The 19,564-nt window shown below is 41.4% G+C and overlaps 1 protein-coding gene across 1 annotated transcript in view; it reads left to right on the plus strand.

Moving 5' to 3' along the window:
* Positions 1–3,260: 3,260 nt before the first annotated feature.
* The window catches only part of LOC128807944 (potassium voltage-gated channel subfamily KQT member 1-like), a 410,223-nt gene continuing 393,919 nt past the window's right edge, over positions 3,261–19,564 (plus strand). Inside the window, exons 1-2 of the mRNA XM_053978678.1 lie at positions 3,261–3,643; positions 18,931–19,021. Of these exons, the coding sequence (XP_053834653.1) occupies positions 3,261–3,643; positions 18,931–19,021 (474 nt within the window). The remainder of the gene's footprint in view (positions 3,644–18,930; positions 19,022–19,564) is intronic.

A 19,564-nucleotide genomic window follows, 5' to 3' on the forward strand; every position in this document is an offset into this window, starting at 1 on the left:
ATGCTGTGTGCATCTATAGTTACCAGTGAACACTTCAGCATTTAGACATCCCTGAAATCATGCCTTTGATGTAGGTCATAAATTAGTGAGGTGACTAATTACCTTTTGAGATTTTGACACAAAGATGCAATATACTGCTTTTGGAGGTGTGAGAAGGAATGAGTTCAAGTCTTCCACCTCTCAGTCTATTAATATCTTATTAAATCATCTTTTCCTCAACCAAGAAATAGGAGTCAGGTGCTCTGGTTTCATTTCTGCTGGGATTTCAAACCTGCTGCTATTATGTTGAGTTTTTGCATTTGCAGTAAAGCTGGGTACTGCTATTCCCTCAAAGAAAATTTATTTTTAACCTTAAAATATCCACGAAAATTATTTCTTGGTTGGTTGGTTAGGGGTTTTTGTTTGGTTTGTTGGGGTTTTTTTAATGTTTTTTTTTCCCCCTCCATACTTTTGCTAGTTTTGTAGAGCTTGGGTAATTACATTCAGGAGAGGTCAGAGGTGAGGAGAAATGGAAATTTTTTCATTTAGCAAATTACTGTCTGGAAAAGTTAATAGAGCAGAGAGTATAGAAGTATTAATTGGTGCAGCAAGCATTTCAGGAAGAAGCAAAAACCTGGAGAAGGATTTTTGTGGCTCCAGTCAAGTATCTGTTCTCAATAACCACTCACCTGCAGGAGTATGGAATAAAGTATTCAATTCTGTGTACAGGATAAACTGAGCAATACAGCATCCAAAGAAAATGTTCTGGATGGGTTGGCTTTTAGATCAGACTACATGTATCATGTATCAAGAAAAAATAGAGGAACTAAAAGGGTTTGGGTTTTTGTTTTGTTTTGGAGTTTTTGCAGTGGTGTGGAAATATAGCTAGGAAACTAAGAAATAACTTTCTGGAATAATCTTTTCAAGGAAAGAGATGTCTTAGTCCCACGAGCAATTATGAGAAAAAGTGAAGACTATGTGCAATGGCAGCATTCCCCCACTGATGATAACCATAGGGTAAAAGGGGTACCTTTGTTCCATTCTCAAACTCCTGGCTCTGGAAGAGTGGGAAGCTTAATTCTGGAATGTTGGCATTGCAGACAACAGTCTGATTTCTGTTACAAGGAGGAAAGGAGAGAAATAGCAGTATTCACTTTCTCCTTCCTGATTAGAAAGGTCAACAATAAAATGGAGAGTTGGATGCTGGAATGGTTATGTTTGGGATTCTCTTCCTCCCAAATTAATACAAAAAATGACCTGGAGCTCAGAAGGGCAACAACATGAGAGAATCCTAATTTTCCAGTACTTGATGCTAACAATGAAGCGCTGCTTTTGGCTTTGTCAAAGCTTTGATAGAAAAAACCCTGAGCAACTGAAGCTGCTGTTTAGACTTTCCCAGTATGAAAGGAGGATGCAGAGCCTCCAGCTTGCCACAGGCATCACCTAATTCAGTGTTTAAAGATGTGCAGTAAGGAAAGGCTGCTTTTAATGCATTGCAATGAAGTGTCTGCAGATAAGAAAAAGACTGGGAGGGAAGTTAAGCTGTTGCTTGTGATTGCTGGTTTTGACAGCAGGAAGAAACAGAAGTAACTTCTCTCTGAAATCATCCAAACTGTTCCCGATTCTTTCTGTGCCTTTTGCAAGGGCAGCCATATAAGGCAGCCCAAAGGGAGGGCCCCTGCATTGCTCAGGGTGGGACTTGGGGAGCTGTGGGCAGAGCCGGCAGCAGCTCCTCTGCTGCACCTCTCCAGGGACTCCACGGTGTGCGGCAGCCGCCAGGAGAGGGATACGCCTGGAGAAAGTAGGTGCTGTTTGCCGGCTGCTTTCAGGTTTTTCTGTGCCGTGTCTGTGGCATGCCGTGTGTGGATGGAGCAGCCCAGGAAAGGTGTTCCAGGCAGCTCTGCGTAGCCAGCCTTGTCCAGGCAGCCTCAGCACCCCAGAGTGAACGGATGTTCTTAGAAGTGCTTCTCAGGGACCTGCTGCAGGCTGACTGGGATGAAGGGCTTTGTGCTTTAATGTTTGCACCCTCCAGCTGTTCATTAAGAGAACTGCTGAGGGAAGTGATGTATTTCTCTCTTTGCACTAGGACTGATGTGGAAATGTGAACTGATGCTCACCTTTCCATGAGCAGTGTTAAGAAATGAGCCCTGTGTAGGAAAGTCATGTTAAAACGTGTACATGTAAATACTTTGTGGAATAACTTGGAGGGCTCTGTTCAGATGTACTGCACTGGCAGTTCATTCACAACAGATGAGAAGCTTTAAGCAACAGCAAAAAAATAGGCTTAATTTAAAAAAAGGGGGCTATGTGTGAAGGCTGAAATTTTCTCTCTAAAATATTCTACCGAGGCTAAAGTAACTCTGAATGTGGGGTGTAAGAAAAAAGACAGTTCAAAGAAAGACGTCCACTCTCAGTCTTACAAAATTATTAATATTGCTGCTAAGAAATTGCTGCTCTGTATTAGTGGCAATTTAATTCTGCTTCATGAAATACATATTGATCTAGAAGAACCCTATTTTCTTTTCTATTTTGTCTAGGTACTTGTTTGAGAGTAGCAAAATTAGCTGCAAACATGAAAGGGCTTGAAGAAAATTGAAGATCAGGCCAGGAGTCTTTGATCTCTTCCCTTGTAGCAATATTAACCTCCCAGTATCAGTTATCATTAATGGCATCCTCCTTTTTACACTTGAGAAAAGTTGTTCCAGAGTACTGTGGACTGCAAGATTGGATCCTGTGAGGTGGCTGAAATTATTTATTTAAGTCTTAAATTCTTCCTGTAATATTGATGCTCTAGATACGTTCTCCTGAGGTGTAGGTGTTGAAGTTCAAAGCCACATTCAGGTATGTTTTGGTCAACACTTCATTTCTAATCAGGGCACTTCAAGAACTGTTCAGTTTAAACTAATCTGGTAGGATCAGCTCCCTCTGCTGCTGCACAAGTGTTGCACTGTTTAAATAGTTCTATGCTTTCTTCTTAACAACGTAATTTTGAAATTAATTTTCTTTCCTTCCTCCAGAAGTCTCAACCTCCTTCCTTTCCCAGACTCCTGTACCTTCTGTTGTTACTGTCTCATAGGTTTTTCTGACTTAATTTCAGAGGATGTGAGTGACAGCAGGTGACAGGCTGGCAGCTCGCACTTGTGTCACAGAGAAGCTCCATGATAACAGCACAAAGTCATCTTATCAGCTGCTGGAGAGCCTTGGACACGGAAGACATCCAATCCCTACTTCATGATTTTAAATATTGATCAGAGACAGCAATACCTGGGTGTTGTTGCGGGATGTGCTGTGGTGGTGCAGAAACTGCTGCGTACCCAGTGTGTGACCACCGTGGGCAGGATCAAGGCTCCACTCTCCAGCTGAGCATTCTGAGTGGAAATAGCAAATCTGCAGTGTTGTTGGAAGTCAGGGGGAGCCTCAGCACCATGCAGTATTCTCCTGTGGCAGTGATTCCAGAGCCCTCCATGGATAAGGGACCCAGGATTCGCCGGAGCCCCGGGGAAGGCACAAAGGCTGCAGCCTGCTCAGACAGTGGAGCCGGCAGGGCCCGGACCACAGAGTTCTTCCAGAGCCAATATCTGACCAAAACCAGCACCCAGGGACAGATCTACAACTTCCTGGAGAGGCCCAGTGGGTGGAAGTGCTTTATCTATCATTTTGCTGTGTAAGTACCTACATTTTCACATGACCTTTGGTGTAAGAAAAGTCTGAAATTGCCCATTTAATCAGCAAGGAATCAGTACTTGGTCTCCTGTGCTCAAAACCCGTTCCATGAGTAATCCTCTCAAGGCAGTAGAAAAGCTAGTTCCTCAAAGAATCAGCCACTATATGCATTATCATTTCCAGAGAAGGCTTTTTATTCTTTAAATGATCTTTGTTTTCAGGGATATACATGTATATTTGGTATTTCTGAGGGCAGGTCCTCTGTACTCCTGGCAGTTCTGATTGTTGCTTTACACTGTTCCAGCTTCAGACACTGCAGTTTTTACCAGGAGATGTGGCAAGTCCAGCTGTGATCAGACACATTCTGCTCTTTTAAGTTTGTTTTGCTCATGTTAGAGAGCCAAAACAAGTAATTTGTTAGACAAACATATAATACTACTAATTTGAATTGATTTATAGTCATGAACATGAAATGAGTACAAACTTAGCTAAATGTTTTTCATTATACCATGTATGTAGTACATGCAAGGAGGCAATTAAGGCTTCCATTTACCCTTGTAAAGCTGTGGTTGATATATTAATCCAGCTGTTACTGTTTTCTTTGGTTGCTTATGGTATCTGTCAAACTTAGCAAAACCTCAATTACTGTTCTGTATGCTGCTTAACAGAAAGATAATTTGTCATCTTAGCTGTAGAAAGGGTCCAGTTGTGCTCTCACTGAGACGAGAGCAAGTTTTACTGGCCAGCTGGGCCAAAAGGCCTTGCTTTTATTATAAAATTAGGATATTTTCTAAAGAAATGCAGAGTGTTGAAATTACTCTGTTTGTTTGAGATAAACTATGGCCTGACTGCATTTTGGGAAAAAAACCCATTATCAGTGGCTGCAGTCAGGAACTGCCCAGAGAAATATATGGTAATTCTAGGGATGAACACTAATGCTTCTATTTAGCATAAAATAGATAGTCGCATTAATATTGCTTCCTTTCCCCCCTCAACATCATATACATATTTTTGAAAGGATTTTTTGATTAATGAAATTTCTCCAAGCAAAAAGATAAAGCCTCTTTCAAGGACTATGCTTATAGCATGCTTTATTCCTAAGGACTAAAAATATGTGATTTGTGTAGATTTAAATATATGAATAGTCATGATTTAAGCCTATTTGAGACTACTACTCTTGCTAAAATTCATTCATCATCTGTGTTGCTTTTATCCCCAGCTGAGGTTGACCTTTAATATGCACTTTTTTATTCTGAAATGGGCATTAAAATAAAATAAAAAACAAATCTATACACCCACTCAGTACTAGAAAATTGGAGAAAATATTGGTAATACCAACAGCAACTGTTTTTTTAAGAATTTCTATCATTTACATGAAAGAATATGTAAATTGAGTGCTCTTAAAAGTTATTTGTCTTTGAGGCTGCTAGAAAGGAAACATTTGAAACAGCTTTTGGCAAGCATTTTGTCTCAAGGATGTTTTTGCTAATAATTATCCCAGTAACTACATGATGTGTTCATTTAAATAACAAGTTTCTATTTTGGAAAGAATATGCCTTATAAGATTATATATCATTACAGCAAAACATTGTTAAAAAAATAAACTACTAATCTAAAATGCACTTAATTTTATAATTAGAACAACCTGTAATTTATTTTTAAACAGCTTCCCGTATTTTATGTGTGGGTTTGGAGGTAACTTAAGTGCAGCTGATTGATGCTGATGATTATGACTATTTCCCTAACAAATCCAAACTCTCAAGTACATGGCTGATATTTGTGTAGCCTGGAGGAACTGGATGTGCCCTGACCCTTCTGTCCTTCATGTGCCACAAAGATCACACAACTCATGTAGAAACTTGGGGCAATTTTCTGTCCAAGAGAGACTGGATCTATTCTGATATGGATTCAGTTCTGCTAGAAAGATCCTGACTTTACAAAACCAGGCAAAGTGAGGGAACAGCAAGTGCTCCAGGAGGTGACATCTTCTCATTCTGAAATTACCAAGATAATCACCGATAACACTTGTAGAAAGTTTCTTTTATGGGAATAAGCTCAGGGTTCTTATGGAACTTTATAACAGTGATAGAAAAGGGAATTATTTTTGCCTAATTAAACCTAGAGTTTGTATTATTTTAGTGGAGTTATTGGAGTTTTAGTGGAGGTAGAAATTATGGTTTCAAAACAAAATATTTGAAGGGGTGAGTGGGCTTACTTGAGAATCCCTCCTGCAGGTCTTGAAAACCTTCTCATTTGGATACTTTTCTGGTTTAGGACTGTGAAATACTTCACTTCCAAAAAACCCAGTAGAGTAGAGGATCTCACTTAGCAAGAGCTGAGGGCTTGAGGAGCAGCTGCTCCATGAACTGACAATGTATTGATCCAAACCAAGCAATGCCTGTGGCCATTTGGGGTGTTGGAGATCACCTATGTTAGAGCCCAGCTATTTGCTGTGAGGTCTTCAGTCCAGAAAAAGCAGCATGTGCCTGGCTTGGATTAATTTCTAAACTCAGCTGTGCACTTGCTTAAATCACATCAAAATGTCAGGTATTAGGGTTTAACCCTCATATTTTCTCTCTTGAAAGAAAAATACACATGTGTTGGTGATAGTTATTTATGGCAGTGACCTTACTTGGCAAACCTACACATTTAAATCATTTAATTGCAGGTGGAGACTTACTTATGTGATGGATATATTTCTGAAGCCTACATCCATTTAATGACTACTGGAATGGCTCTGCCGTAGGCTGGAATGTTGTGTCCACCTGGCTGGCTGTCACTTGTCACTGTTCTGTGAGCCACAGAGGCCACTTGTGTCAGCCCGAGGTGATGTCGCAGTGCAGGTTCCAGGCAGGAAACCCCTGAGTGTGCCCATGATCTATAGTACCAGTTACACCCTGCTCACTGCAGTCCAACCTCCTTTTCATATCTTTTCCATTTCTCTGGAGCATGCAGGGACTGCTAATTTTGGTCTTTTGTGCTGCTTTTGCTTGGGTAGATGAATTTTTCAATTAAAAAGCCGGAGACTTAGAGGGAACCTGGGTTCCTTTGGACTAGGAAGTGAGGGAGCAGGACAACTGGCTAACACTGAGTGTGGTGAAAGAGGGAGAGAGGAGAACCAGGGACTGAGATGCTGAGGTCCACGTTGGTTTGTGGTGGAAGCGGAGACTGGTGCCAGTGATGCTGAAACTGGAGGAAAACAATGCAAGAGCAGAGCAGCTCAAGAACAAAGAGAATCTGATTTAAGCGGGAGGCACAAAGAAAAGAGGAAAAACAGGTTGTGGAGATCAGAAAGCTGGACACAGGCACAAAGGGGACAGCTGAAAATGGTCAAGAAGCTCAGAGGCCACTGGGAGGAAGACGGGTAGGACATGACAGCTGGGAGCTAGGGAAAGCGGGAGTGTGGAATTCATGATGGGACAAGGAACCTTTCACCCATAGGCAACTAATTTGAATCCTGTCCAAGTCAATAGTTCAATAGAAGAAGAAGCAGTGATGACTGTGGGGAGATAAAAAAGGAGCTGTTGGTCCCAGTCCAGTTCTTAGCAAATGGATGCCACATCACCCCTGGGGTCAGCACAGCTGGAAGGGCTGCTGTCAGGCACTGGAGAAACCAAAGGCTGGCTGGGAGTGGAGGCAAGTCCAAGGCAAGAGGGAGGTCCAGGACAGGGACTCTTAACTGTATTCTCAGACCTGCCATTTTCTTGCTGTGTAACACTGCAAAAGCTTAAGTGAGAACTTGCACCTATTCCAGGTCACTTTGTGCTGGTTTGGCCACTTGTTAAATGAGTGTTAGACCTTGCTCTCATTCGAAAGTTAGACCAGCCTTTGTGTCCCATAACCTCCTTTGGGATGAGGTGAGCTGATCTAACAGCTCATTGCTAACAAGCCAGCACCAGTTCTGCTCACTTTGTCCACCTCCAGCATTCAGCTTGCTCCTGCCAGCTCTAGTTGTCCTTCAATAGTTAAACTTGGAGTTACACTTGGATAGCCAGTTTAGCTTCTGACACTAGCAGAAGCCTACCCCAGTGAGAAAGAGTGGATGGTCTTCAGTCTGGTTAGTACTGCACATGAAGCACCTTGAAACACTGCCCCACTCTTGTTTGCTCAGTGGACCAAAATCACTTGTTGAATTTCATATAAATCTGTGTACAATAATTGCAAAGTAACATTGCAAATCATCTGGCAAGGACTGCGGACCACCTGGTTTGACTGCAAAGCGTTTCATAAAGGCAGAGTTTGGGTAGCCATAAAGTCTGCTCTGCAGGCTGCCTTGAGATTTCTGGGGAAAGAGCTCCTCCAAATGGTGGCTTAAAGAGGGTAATGGCTGTTGCTCCAAAATATTCCTGTGGGATGCTGCCTGTCTCTGGGAATTGTGTGGTAGACAGGGAAAATGTCTTCCCTAGAGTATGGTTTCCCAAGAGCTGGCATGGTGGTTTACCAATGCCAAAAGGTCTTGGTGCCCCTTTGTCACCTTCCCTTCTTCTCTTCTGGACACACATTTCTGCTGCACAACTCATGTTGCTTCTGGCACTCACTGGAGCCCTCCTATGCTTCATCAGCTCCCTGTAATGGCAGGAATCTAGATCAGCAGGAAATGAGGAGCTTTTGGGACCTTAAGGAGTTGCAGCATGTCAGCAAGTGGTCTAATGGGGCTGCAACCAGCGCTAACACAGTTGGCCAAGACTGGAATGGAATGAGGCAATCATCTTTCTTCTTTTTCTTTTTTTTTTTTTCCCCACCAGAGAGCTGTGGTGTGGGCTCAGTTTTATATGAAAACATGCCCTAGATTTACTTTGTTACCCCTCTCCTCCTCCAGACTGACTCCCACAGCTCCTTCAAAGAGAACCACATGGGCACACACACACACACACACACATACCTGTTTCTGGCAGCTTGTTGGAAAAAAAAAAACCTCAACTGAACAGTTGCTGCTGAATAATTAAAAGTGCACGATCCTTACAAAAATGTGAACAACATCAATAACACCATGGACTTAAAACTTCAGGAAGAAAGTACAAAAAAGATCAAAAAACATATTTATAAAAGGGGGGGGCTAGCCAGCAGAGGATTTTTTTACGTTAGAAAAAATTCTGTGTACCAATGTCTGTGTCACTGTGAATAATGCATAAGCAAGTGAATTCAGATTATTTGGACTAATTAAAAATTGCAATTTTTTCCTATTATTCTCTCTCCTCAGATTTTGCTTTCTCAGGTTTTTTTACTTCCTCCAACTCCATGTAAGAGATGCTAGTTGTGTTCTGTTAATGAAATTGCAATTCAGAGCCACCATTCTGGCTGATATTCCATTTTTATTTGGTGTACAACTGTTGCTGTTGTAAAAAACTTTAAAAGGCAAAAAATGTAAGGGTCTAGTGGTTCCATTTAATGGGGCACTTGCCTGCATATATTTTGATTCTTTGAGTGTAGCAGCTCTTTAATGAACTGAAGTAAGTTAGCACAGTGTTCTCCAGCTCCTGTTTTTATCTGGAAATGGAGCATATAACCCATTATTTATAACTGTTTATCTCAAAGGGACTGTCAAATTCCCGTTTCTGTCCTTTCCACAATTATCTCTAGAATGCAAGCAGATATTTTGCTTTTTCCAATGATGTGATTGTAATATGACCAACACAAGCAACAACTAAAGTTCAGAGTAATTATAAGCACATGGCTGCTTTTGAGATTCTGGCTTTGACCTTGATGTCACAGCTTGATTCTGGACATGGTGTATTTTCATAAGAGTAAGGCCTATTATTATTATTATTATTATTATTATTATTACTCATTACTTATGGTGTTTAGGGGGGCTTCTTGCCAGCATAACAGTTATTTATTTGGAATTTTGTATGGAAATGTCACTGACAAAGTTTTCAGTTTAGAACTACATTGGCTACTTTTCATCTGTGTACTAACTACTGAGAGGTACTAAGCAGATGTCTCTGATGACAAGCTTCAGGTACCAAAAGAGGAGCAGTATTGAAGGGAAGAAACTCAAGAACTCTGTATTCATTAAAGTGGGATGTTCCTCTTACTGCTTAGAGTTGCGTGTTCAGCTGGATGAGATGGTGGAATGGATGAAGTTGCTAATGAAGGCGCACTGAAATTAAAGAAAATTGTCATTAGGGTTCTGTAAAGTTCCAGGATTTGGTTGTTCTAAAAATACATGGGGGTAGTTAATAATTTTTAACCTCTCTTCCTAAGGAAATGAGGTTTCTGCAACCACACTGTCTGAGCATGTCTGTCTGAAAGGGCCTTACCAAAAACCTTTGAGCCAGCTGGCGAGTTCCAGCTAACGTGGACAGGGGATGAGACATGATCAGAGATACTGTGCTTCTCCTCATTTGGTTAAAACAGACATTTATCTAGAGGAGAGAGAAATTAATATCCCCAAGATGAGAACACTTCACTTTGAGGTCCTTTAGATTGTTTGGCACCAAGGAGTCTTTTCAGGAGAGAGATGTTAGGAAAGCTCTGGAAGAACTTGGATCTGGGAATGCTTTGTGTTAGGCACTGTCACCTAACCACAGGGCACAAAGCCACAGCATGAGTAAGTTCTATTTTCATTTTTTGAATTATTGCTGACTTTTTCCATCATTTCTGTAAGAAATTCAATCCATCTTATTCTAGAAGCTCAATTTTGTAATAATCTGAGCAATTAATATACATTAACATCTCCCCCACAGGCTAATGTTTTCTGTAGTGAAAACAAATACTGTAGCCTGACATTGCTATGGTGCTGTTGATGGAATTTGGTTATGCTTTTGTGGAAAAAAACCCTTCTGTTCTTACAGAAACCAGCAAAATAAAAAGATATTCCTTGGTGTTAATGTTACAATTGCTCATGAACTTGAGGATTCCACACGGTACCAAATTCAAGAAGAAAAGTGATGATCAAGCTGGCATTAACTCACAGATGTATTTTCACAGTATCAGTTTATTCACTTGTTCTTTCCCTTTTCTTCTTCTGAAGCCAAGAGACATTATTTAATGTGAATACTGTGAGGAAGCTGGTGTTGCATTTTGAATGGTGGTTGGAATTTCCTGTTCCCTTGGAGGCATGTCCTAAATCACATGCCAAAACCTACTGACTTTGGTGTTGCAGTCAAGGTTGATGATAAAAGTATCAGAATCATCAACACTGAAGTCATGATGATGGACTGGTTTTGTCACTGTTTAAAGAGCTGATTGTGTCTCTTCTAGAAAGTCTTAGCTGTAGAATCAGAATGGAAGATTGCAAGACATGCAAAGATAAAAACAAGAGAAACACAGAAGCACAGATGTCAGTGGAAGATACGAGCACTCAGTGGAATCAAGAAGCCTAAATCCAAGGAAAGGCAAGGCATTAAATAAAAGGTTTCAGTAAGATTGGTGCTCCTGGTGATTGTAAGGGATGCTGAATGCAATTTGTCAGTTCTGAAATCTGCCAGATAAACTCTTAGAAAAAGCAAAATCCAAATCTTAGTGCTCTTCAAAGAACATCAATTAAGTTAGGCTGTCAAATGTTTGGAAATGTGAAGTGCTCATTACTAACAGGAGCTGTGGATGTTTTATAAATAACATCCCACAGCTTGGCTCAGTAGATCCAGAAAGCTGGTTTCATATGGGAGATTTTTTTTGTAGGATGTGTGGCTCATGCTGTGGTTTGAACAGCATTGTTTTTAGCTGTTGATCCGGCCCTGTTTGTGATGAATTCTGTATATGCAGGTAATTTCACTATTTGTAAGTGAAATTTTAAATTCCCTTGGTGTTGTAGAAATATCGACTTATTATTTCTGATAGGAACCAGGAAGGCAACTTCATGTTACGTTGAATGGGACTATTGGAAATTTCTGGGTGCAACTCAGAAAAGACAGCTGAAAACAGATATCCTCAATATATCCATGTGATAGGTGGGATTTTGCTTTGGTTGAGGGCTTCAAAGCTCTGAAAATAATTTATTCTGGGGTAGAAAAAAGAAAATCAGATATGGCCAAATTCTCTGCTAAGCATGCTCCCTGTTAGTAGAGTCCAAAGCTAGGCAGCTTTCCATTAAAATGTGTCTGGTCTCCTTCTCCACTTCTGCTGAAACCAACACATTCCCAGACTATTTCTAATATTAACAGATGGGTATTTTCACCAGAAAAAATGTCCCTTTACCAGAATTTCAAATAAACTCTAATTTGATCACATATGGATAAGAACAAGACCTTTCAAAGACACATCAAACCTCAGGAGCCTGGAAATAGATTTATGAGAGAACTGAAGGACATCAAAAGTTGCCTACAAAGGCACGGGGACAACCTTCTCTTCATGACCTAGAAACTCCTTCTGACAGCAAAAATATGTAAGGACCAGGAGTGAGGTTTTATTCAGACCAGCAGGAATGCTTTTCAGAAGCATATGGCTATTCAACATGAGACAGCAGAGTCCCATTTAGAAGAAAGTGTTTCATTCACTCAGGAATGAGAACATGCACTTTTAGAGTATGAAAAAAGAAAAAATGCTCTCCTTAGTTTTCCTGCCACAAAATGACCAGTTAAAATAGAAAGCAGCCCATGCCACTGGAGCCCCTCAAAGAACTTTCTGTTTGCTAAACTCATCTATTGTCCCTAACAACAGGCTGACTTAGAGCTTTTGGTCTCCTTTAGACAACTCTGTAGTCTGTCATCCAGAAACAAGCTGAAACTCCAATGGATGTAGTTGCACATAGATTTACTTGGCATATTAGTCTAAATTCAGTCCATTTTTCTTTTAACTTAAGTCCAGCTGAAGCAACTGCATTTCTTCTCCCCTACTGTGATAGTGGGCTGGAACATTTTGGCTTTGTTTCTTAGATTCATGGGACGGTTTGGGTTGGAAGGGACCTCACAGATCATTTAATTCTACCCCTGCCATGAGCAGGGACACCTTCCACTAAAGCAGGCTGCTCAAAGCTTCTGGAGAAAATAGCAGATAGAATAAAGGATTATCTAAGGAATCTAAAAGGCAGGGTTTCCATATACTTTCAACTGGAACATGTAAGTTACCTACCTGGAGGGCTTTCACAGAGTGAAGAGAGGCACAGTAGCTCAGTTTTGAGGAAGGAACAGGACACATCTGGTTGTGTTAAAATCATCAGCAACCCACGGTCCAGGACTCTCAGTTCTACAGAGCATGGGTTTCAATAGCTTTTCCATAACTATTTTTGTTGATTTGCTTTCATTATAGAGTTCATATTTTTCTAAAAGTGTTTTTTTCTCTAAACAAAAATTTGCAGAGTCAACAAAGTTTGGTAAAGCCCCAAAGGCCACAAAGCTACTGTTTTGTACTTGGTTGCCAAGGAGTATATCTTTGTCTGTGAATTTATGAGTTTGTCCCCTCCCCACCCATCCCTTTTTTGTTGTCCGAGAGATAACATTCCCACGGGCATCTCGTATATCAGCACTTCAAGTATACTTATCTGCAGCAGAAGATAAACACAAAGCCCCACGTGCACAGTTTTTGCTAGAAATGGAATTATTTGCCACAAAACTTAAAAGGAGGAATTATGACTACTCCTCCTTTAAGAACTTCCATTAAGCTTGTCTTCCATGGAAAATAAGTTTGTTACAGCATGACCTTTGAAAGGTTCACCCTGACATAATTTTACTCTCAGTGTTAAATTAACCTCCTAGTTCCCAGTGTTTGTAGGCTTCACTGAAGTGTGCTCATGGTCAGTGAATCCATTAAACAGAATTTGTCCCTGGCTACAACAGCAACAGAAACAAGTTTCCAGTCGCACCAGCTACTCTCCAAAAGGAAGCAATGTTTAGGAGGACCAGGACATAAAGAAGCACTAATTTGCAGCCTTTAACAGGACTGCCTCTTTAATCTGATTAACACATGGGACGGATTTAAGGATGATGGTCTAAAAGGATTGATGAGAAAGCAGTTGTATTTTTGTGTATACCTGAGGCTTAAGGAACTGAGGAGAAGTCAAGAAATACTAAAATTTCTTCAACATTAACAAGATATCTCTTGGGAAAGCTAACACTTCATCCTCTATAAGTGTGAACAGTGTTACATGAGAATCTGAAAACAAAGGGGAGGTTCTCAAATACTCCTCTTTCCTCTGATGTGTAAAATATTTTTTTTTCTGCTCAAAGAGAGAATGAGGAAGGGTCTGCAAATAGGTGATTTGGAATAAATTTTCATCTTCAGGGAAAAAAAAAGTTGGAAAAGAAAGCCAGGTGTTTTGAGAGGAAATGCTTCACTATTTTTAGTAGCTCTATGGCAGAAAAGGGAAAAAAGTATTTGCGGAAGTAACAGCTCAGATTGTGGCTCAACATCCTCAAGACTCACAGAAAGAATGAAAGGGAGCAAAGTACTAGAAAGGAGAACCTCAGTTCCTTTAGGATAGGAAAGAGTAGACCAGCTCTACTAGTTGGTAATTATTTATATCTCTGCCTTATTAACTTCCTGCCTTTAGGAACTGAACAGCTGCCAGCAGGTGAAACTGTTCTCTGTGGATGCAGATAACTCCCTGCAAGCAAGTAAACAACCACGCTGTGCTTTCTCACCCTTACAGCACAGAGAATTGTCCTTTGCAGGAGAGAGTATCAATAGCAGGGGCAACAGGAGGAAGCCAGACTGGAGCTGGTGGGGAAAGGGAAATTGCCAGATGACAAGCTTTAAATAGCTTCACCCCAAGTCAGCAATATGAAGCACGCACCCATCCACGTGCCTTACCTATAGGTATCCCAGAAATCCAATCAGAAATATTTCGGGAGACCCATGATCTGTTTGGCACTTGCCGACGAGTTAACACTGGCAGACTTTGCCATTGCCTTTGAGGGAGAGCTTGTCCCTCAAACCAACAGCTGCAGTGAGACCCTGAGACAAGCCCAGAGGTATTCAGGGAGGAGCCTTGCTGAGGGTTTGCCTGTGGCACCATGCATCCAGCTCTTTACAGGGAATTTGGCAGTCACCCAAGCTTTTTTCCTCCAGTGTGTTTAGATTGGTTAGAGCTATGTTTAGCATTCCAGAGGCTGTTAGGACCAGTCCACAAGGAGCTTTCCTGATTACCTGAGAGGCAGAGAGGTGTAGTTTGTTGGATCCTGCAGATCAGCTGGCAGTTAATTAGGCTTTTTAAGTGTGGACTCATCCAAGCTAACCTGCATTGTGGTGTGTGGCCCAGTGACAGTGACAGTAACTTAAAGGAAGCTGTGAAGGCAGCATGCACTGACTGCTGGCTCAGAGATATCAGAGGGGGAAGAAGATGCTGCTCCACTGTGCTAGAGAAAAGGTGCAAAAGGAGTGTTGGTTTCTTTGGGAGGGGATTTACTTGGGGTGCAGGGAGGACTTGACTTCTGTTTCCACTACTTGTCTGCAGCCCTTTTGTCATACATCAGATACCACTTACTCACCAAATTCTACCTGTGGCTTCTTTCCAACAGCCTGTGGTGAGCACTGAGCATAAACTGCTGCAAATGCACACAGAGACATCACCAGCCGTGGCTAAACCCTGGCTGTGGGGCTGCTGTGTAAACCAGGGGTCCTGAATGGCACTTCAGGGCTTTTGGCTCCAGCCTTGTCCTGCCTCCCCCTCCAGACATACAAATCCAAGGGGAAAGCTGTCCCAGCTTCTTCACACTGAGGCTGTGTCCATCCATGAGCTGCTACCTGGGTTGGGTGATCATGTACTGTGAGATCACTGCCTGGACGAGAACCATTTTGGCCTTGTATTTGGTTTTGTATCTACCTTGACACACTCTTGTTATTTTTACCTTCTTAAGTCTAACTCTGGCTGAGAATACCAGAAACTGTCCCTCATCTGTCTCAAATGCAGTTTCTCAGCAATTCCAGTAAGGGATAGGCAGATCTACTTCCGTGTTGGTTCCAGAATAGTAATTATGTCCATTCCCTCTTACTTTAGCTGGTTGCTGTGTCCCCATGGAGATGGCAGCCTGCCCACAGCAGGGTTTTCTTTTTGTTTTGGGATGTTCTTTTCATGTTTGTCATCTTTTTTTTTTTTTTTTTTTTGGTTGTTGATTGGGGGTTTTATGTGGTTCATTTTGTTTTTTTGTTCTTCTATGGTTGTTGCTGTTCTTGATGCCCTCGCTGAATCATTAATCTGTGCTTGTCTTTGACTTTGTCAAAGAATTTGTAACTGAATTTGTACTCAGCTCATGTGAGCTGCCTTTGCTATTCATTGGGAAGGAGTGACACTCACTGGCCAGAGGATACAGTGCCATAAATTAAGTGAATTTAAAGGGTCCTTTGAATGGTTTTAGTGTGTGATTTGGAAATGGGAAAAAAAAAAAAAGAAAAAAGAAGAGAATCTCAATACATAAAACCAGGAGAGAAGCAACAATAAGCTCAAAGTTACAAGACCTGCAGGCTGTGTTGGCAGTTTGGGGTTCCTTAGTAAAAAAGAGGCACCAATTGTCCTTCCTTTTCCATCCTTAGAATGTGAATTCTCCCTGGATTTTTATGTATTACTAGTGAGTGCAGTAAAAGAAGTTAAAGGTATTTTGAAAGGATATAATTGAAATGGCAGGGATCTGGAAGAAATTAAGAGTCTGTACTCAGAGGAAGTGACTGTCTCTTTGTACATCTCTGCTGGAGGTGTTTGATGTGCTGGTTTCAGGGACAAGCCAATGTTCCCTTGACCATTGACTGAAGGATGGTCTGAGCTGCAGGAGAGTTCTGTGGGCCTGATGTGTGGATAAGTCTATTCACCTTTTTGTGTCTTTCTCCATGTACCTGTCACTAGGATTGCTGATTGGAAGTAAAAGGAGTCTGGATAAAGAAACTCCCTGGTGGAGCACATGATCCAATGGAGCGGCCTACTCAGTACTGATCTCAAATGTACAAGAAAAAGAGGTTCTATGACCCTGCTTACTTTACTTTTACATGGAAGGCAGTGATGCTGTGTTAAGAAAAGGTTAAAGTTCTGCAGTTTTCCAAGCCTAGACTCTTCTAGTGTGGGACACTGGCAATACCTTTATGCTTTGAACCCCTTATTAACTTGTTCTTTTCCATTTGCCAAAGGCTGACTTGTGTTTCAGTATCTGTCCTTGAGGTTTTGCTCTGATTTCCTTTTTGGAGCATCACTCTCCGGGAATGCTGGGTTCTGTCTTCTCTGCTGGTTTATCTTTTGGGCAGTGCAGCAGCTCATTGAAGCAATAAATCGGTTTTATTATGCCTTGGACAGATCTCTGTACCCCTTATAACACAGCACTGTTTTCAGAGATAAATATTTGGGGATGAGAGTGAAACTGGTGAATAATATGTCTGGCAGCTCGTGCATGTTGAAGTAAAAGGAGTAGCAGGACTGAGTGGAACTCATAAACCATGAGAACGTGGCTGAGATCTGTCCTGAGCTAAAGGTGCTGTTACCCTTGACTAAGATGTATTATCTGGATCCCTTTTTTCTTATATTGTGGATCAGGATAGGTAAATATTGAAGAAATGCACACTTGATTCAGAGACAATTGTACATGTAGAGCTCTAACCGCTACTTACGAAATCTGTTTATTAATGATGGCCCTAATCTTCTCAAATCTCCACTTGTGGTTAAAGAGTGTCAGAGTCCTTCCAGAGCCAGATGAAAGGAAGCAGGACCTTTTGTTTTTATAACTTCAAATCCAGTTTTAGGCTTGAAGAGGTCAGCTGTTGCAATTCCCTTGCAGTGTGTGAATGATCAGACCAAACATAACAAAGAATTTTTTCCAGTGCTCATTATCATCTGTTTAGTGTTCCTGGGATTCCTAAGGCAGTCTAAAAATCTGAGGCACTCTAAGAAGAGAAAAAGGAAAGCTGAAGGGCTCCATAGATATCAACATTGTCCCATTTTCCCTAGTTCTAGTCGTGATTTGAATGTGCTGCATAAAGAATATTGGCTCAGCCTACCCTCCGAGGTAACAAGGCGAACACATTTTGGGGGTTTCCATATCCAAGTAGTTCTTTGCAGTAGATTTTCTATCCTGTATCTGTGTTGTGAGAACTTTGTCTCTCTAGATATATAGATATATACATATGAAGTGCATCTGTGAGTAAATAAGTGGAACAGGCTGCTCAGGGAAGTGGCGGAATCACCATCCTTGGAAGTATTTGAAAAATGTGTAGATGGGGCACTCAGGGTTTTGTGGCGGACTTGGGATTTTCAGGGTGATGTTTTGACTCAATGATCTTTGAGGCCATTCCAAGCTAAATAATTCTGGGATTCTGTATCATGTGCTCCTTTATATCTGTGTGTATACATGAGCCCCCAGCCTTAGATGGAAAAGCTCTTGGAGAAAGGCCAAAAGCAGAGCATGGGCTGTGAGAAGAGAGGGAGAAGCAAGAGTGAGAAACAACTTCTGAGCACTAAGGTGAGAGAAGCAGGAGAAGGGGAATGAGGTGCTGCAGGTCCTAGAGCAGAAATTCCATGCAACCCCTGGGGAAGGTTTATCCTGAAGGGCTGCAGCTCATGGAGGGGCCCACAATGGAGCAGGGGAGCAGTGTGAGGAGGAGGAGGAGGAGGAGGATGAGGATGAGGAGGGGCAGAGACAAAGTGTTGTAGTCTGACCACAACCCTGCATTCCCTACCCCTCTTTGTGTGAGGGAGGGAGGCACAGGAGCTGGGAATTAGGGACTCAAATTGAGCCTGGGAAAGGGAGGTCAGGGGGACATGTCTTAGTCTTCTTCCCTATACTTTGTGTAGGACTTGAGGTTTGTTCCTGTCAAGTTTTAGGAGATTCCTGTATGTCTGCTCTGTAGCCTGTGCAGGCACCACTAACCAGGGACTCTGCCCTCAAGCTTAGTGACCAAACTCCTGGGCTTGTGTCAGCTGTGGACTTGATGAGGTGCATTTCATCTCTTCTTCTGGAACACTGATGAAAGTGTCCTCTGGGGCAAGACCATGGATAAACTCCAAAAGAATTCATCTTGTCACTGGTCTCTAGGTTGTACAAGAGTTTTTCCCCTTCCTGATAAGCTTTTCCACCTGTAATTTTCATGTAAAAGCTAGTAAAACTCACTGAGTGTAGTTTGAGTCTTTGTTAAGTTGTGCAGTAATCAGTGAAACATGAAACATTCACTATGACAACCTTCCCTGAGAAATATACTTGATAATGTGAGCTTTGCCTATTGATTTACTGTGTTCAGCCTTCCTGACATTTTTATTTCCTGTTTCTGAAAGCTGAATGAAAACAAAATGATGATACTCATTTGAGTAGGAAGAATTGACTGATTAAACACAAAATATTTGTGATAAAAATCTTATGTGAATGAGAGAGAGAAAAAACTAGATCTAGATTTACAGTTCAACTTGACAAGTCACTAAACACTGTTTTCCTTTTACAGATTTCTCCTGGTGCTGATTTGTTTAATATTCAGTGTATTGTCTACTATAGAGCACTATTCTGAGTTTGCCATTGGAACCCTTTTCTGGATGGTAAGTGAACTTTTTTGGGGAAGGGCTGATCAGTTTGACTGAACCTGAATTGCTTTTGGTGAGCAAGGGAGATAACTGGTTTGCTACTCTACAGAACAGGAAGGAAGAGCTCCTATCACACTTCTGTCACCACTGATTTGGATTTGAAGTTGGTGCTTGCTTGGTGGGAATCAAAAGTACAAATAACTTGCATGAGGACACTAGACAATGTCCCTCATCTGTTCCCCCCTGCCTCTATTCACCTTTAGGGAGTGAAAAATGGAGATTAAACATCCTTGATGAAAATGGAGTAAATAAGTTTCAAACAGTTCCTTGCAATATCTGTATTTTAGCCACTCAAATCCTCTGATCTCAGTGTGTGATGGTCTCAGTATTCTTATTGTAGTTTCCTTTTGCTAAATGGTGCCTGACAAGAGGGATAGTACTTGGTACTTGAAGACATGGAAATGTTTTTGTATTTTCATAGAGAGGGTGAGATGGTGTGCCTAAGTAAATTTTGGAGTCACTGGAGTAGAGATGAGACATTGGTGACAGATGTAGCTC

This window comes from Vidua macroura, chromosome 5, assembly GCF_024509145.1.
Source record: "Vidua macroura isolate BioBank_ID:100142 chromosome 5, ASM2450914v1, whole genome shotgun sequence".
Lineage (NCBI taxonomy): Eukaryota > Metazoa > Chordata > Aves > Passeriformes > Viduidae > Vidua > Vidua macroura.